The sequence below is a fragment of the Tupaia chinensis genome, unplaced genomic scaffold (assembly GCF_000334495.1).
Source record: "Tupaia chinensis unplaced genomic scaffold, TupChi_1.0 Scaffold000403_1, whole genome shotgun sequence".
Lineage (NCBI taxonomy): Eukaryota > Metazoa > Chordata > Mammalia > Scandentia > Tupaiidae > Tupaia > Tupaia belangeri.
Window position 1 is genome coordinate 968,112 of NW_006159905.1, and position 3,017 is coordinate 971,128.

General features: G+C 57.0%; 1 protein-coding gene across 1 annotated transcript in view; it reads right to left on the reverse strand.

Annotated features, from left to right (window-relative positions):
• Positions 1 to 3,017, reverse strand: part of NOTCH4 (notch receptor 4) — a 27,376-nt gene that overhangs the window by 3,087 nt on the left and 21,272 nt on the right. Inside the window, 5 exon segments of the mRNA XM_027774134.1 lie at positions 1,249 to 1,391; positions 1,474 to 1,555; positions 1,748 to 1,967; positions 2,418 to 2,593; positions 2,671 to 3,017. The exon segment at positions 2,671 to 3,017 is cut by the window's right edge and continues 13 nt beyond it. Coding sequence (XP_027629935.1) covers positions 1,249 to 1,391; positions 1,474 to 1,555; positions 1,748 to 1,967; positions 2,418 to 2,593; positions 2,671 to 3,017 — 968 coding nt within the window.

Here is a 3,017-nt window from a genome sequence, read left to right on the forward strand (position 1 = left end):
CCATAGCCAGAGGGGTCAGGAAGCCAGGCTTCTGTGTGCCTTTAGCCTCAGGACGGTTCTACTCTCAGAGCTTCAGTTTCCTTTTTTTAACTTTTTTTTTTTTTTGGAGAGGTTTTTGCTATAGGGCTCCTGCGCTCACCAGACAGACAGAGAGAGAGACAGAGAGAAAGCGAGAAATCATCCCCCAGGGGGGATGGCCATGCCGCAATCCCTTCTCCATTCTCCTCTCTGGATCTTGGGCACGCACACGCGCCTGGCGTGAGTTTTGCGCCACCAGGTCCGGGATGCGAACCCCGGTCAACTATGTGGGAGTCCAGCGACATAGCCATTACTCTAACTGCTGGTCCCTGAGCTTCAGTTTCTTAATCTGTAAAAACCCTGAATTCTCTAACATTGAGGGCAGTGGTTCTCAAATCTGAGTTTGGGTCAGACTTACCTGGAGGGCTTGTTAAAACAGATTGTCCAACATCTCTAAATTCCGAATCAGTAGCTCTATAGTGTACCCCAAGAATGTGCAGTTCTAACAAATTCCCGGATGATCATGCTTCTGCTGTCTGGGACCACACTTTGAGAATACCATTTTGGGGAACTAACATTAATTATTTTAGTTCCGTCATTTTTTAAAAGAGGTTTTTTCTTTTGGGGCGTGTGCTCACCACAGAGAGACAGAGATAGTTAAGAGGGAAAGTGAGAAATCACCCCCTGGGGGAATGGTCATGCCATAATCCCTTTCTCCTCTTGGGATCTTGGGCATGCACACACCCCTGCCCAGCATTGGGCATGCACCCACCCCTGCCCAGCATGATTTTTCATGGTACCGGGTCTGGGACCTGAACCATGGTTGGTCACATGGGAGTCCAGCAACATAACCGCTATGCTACCTGCTGGTCCCTAGTTCTGCTATTAAGAGACTGGTTCTTTTTTTTTTTTTTTTGAAGAGATTTTTCGCTATAGGGCGCATGTGCTTGCCAGACAGACAGAGAGACACAGAGAGACAGAAAGCAAGAAATTGCCCCCCAGGGGGATGGCCACGCTGCAATCCCTTCTCCTTCATTCTCCTCTTGGGATCTTGGGCACGCACGCACACGCACCCGGCGTGAGTTTTAAGCCACCAGGTCTGGGACGTGAACCACGGTCGACTACGTGGGAGTCCAGCGACATAGCCCTTACGCTAACTGCTGGTTCCCTAAGAAACTGGTTCTAAAAGATGGAAGGAGGTAGTCTCTTTCTTGGTCTGGGTCTGCTCACATACCAGGTCCACAGGTGTCCACCTCAGAGACCTCCAGCTCCGCCTCCTGGGGAGGAGTCAGCATGGCCGCCTGAGGGAGCTCCCCACAGCCACTACTCAGAGGCCAAAGCTGGCACTTGGAGGCTGGGGCTGTTTCTTCAGCCTTGGGATAAAAGCAAGGATCAGTGAAGGTGGTTGACTTGTCCCTCATCCCCCCCATCCCCTCTGGAACATTCCTGCCCCACCTGGCCCATGTCCTCTCCCTCCTCCGGGCCCGAGCACATCACAACGCCGTCCTCGTCCACCTCTGCCTCTGGCTTCAGCGCCCTGGAAGGGAGTGGGTAGGTAGCGGTTCCGTGGGGTTGTGGCCGTCAGGGTTTGCAAGGTTTCCAGCTCTCTTCCTCCCCCCTCTCCTTCCTCTACCTTTGGCTTCTGCAATGGCATTGCTTGTCTCTTACGATCATAGATACCTCCACCAGAGAGACCCCTCCCCGAGCCCAGGGTCCTCTGCATTCTCACTTGAGGCCGATACTGTCCTCGCCCAGTGGAGGCCGGCGGCGGCGCGGAGTGGGCCGAGTTCGAGGCCGCCGAGTGAAACCAGGGGGCAACCAGAGGGCCCCGTGCTCTCTGCGTCGACGCCGGATGAGCTGGAGGACCAGAAGAGCCCCGAGGGCCAGGAGAATCACCCCGGCCACTGGTGAGCACAGCACAGGCAAGGGAAGCTGTTTGACGGGGGGCGCTGGAGGGAGAGACACCGTCACCAAGACAGGCTACTATTCTGAGACCTTTGGGCAAGTACGGGACTCTCTCTGCCTCAGTTTTCTCATCTGTAAAATGGGGGTGACAGGGCCTAATTCATGGAGCTGTCAGAGTGAAATGAGAGAGTAATGTAAAATGCACTTAGTAAGCACAAATCAGTTCCTGCTCTTCCACGTCGTGTGGATAGTTTATTAGAGCTGATTGGACATTCTCGGTCTAACAGAAGCTAAACCAGAGGGCTTGATGTGGAGGGCTATGGCAGAGGTTAGGGGGTAAGGCACGAGGCCATGGCGAGATCCCCTGAGAGAAGGGTAAGTCCCTAGGGAACGTCTGGGGTCCCGACTATCCTGCTTCATTCGGGCCCACTGCCTACGGCTGTCATGAGAGCTGGCCTGGGAGCAAAGGTTGGGGAAATGGGGGGGTCACCTACCAGTGCCTGCATGAGGGTGGGCAGCCAGCAGGGGTCCAGGCAGGAGGGGCTCCAGGGCCCCCACCGCAGCCAGTGCAGCAAGGAAGCGGAGCAGGAGCCCAGGGTCCCAGGGGCAGTGGGATGCAGAGTGGTCAGGGCCACAGCGGGACAGATCCACACCCATCACCACCACAAACCTGTGGGGGAGGCACCTCAGAGACCCCTCTTCCCCATTAAACAAACTAGGGTCTGGGCCTCCCCCACCCCTCCTTACCCAGCGTGGAGGGGGTCGGTCTCCTTGCCCAGGGGCTGCGTGTGAGGGGCTGCTGTCTCCGGCTGAGAGTGGCCTCCAGTTCCGCCCAGCTCCTCTTCTGCCCGGGCCCCGGGGTAGGGGTACACCATGTCCCTGCCGTCGCTATCTTTCCTCACCCAGAGTCCCACTCTCAGAGTCAGGGACAGCGCCCGGGCCAGGGCAAGCAGCTGCTGCTCCAGCGACGGGGGGCTCAGCACCACCAGCAGGGCCAGGGAGGGCCCCCACTGCGAGCCCCCATCGGCAGGGCTGCAGTCGCCCCCGTCCCAGCCACACTCGGCGGCGTTTCAGCCTTTCTCGCCGGGCCCGTT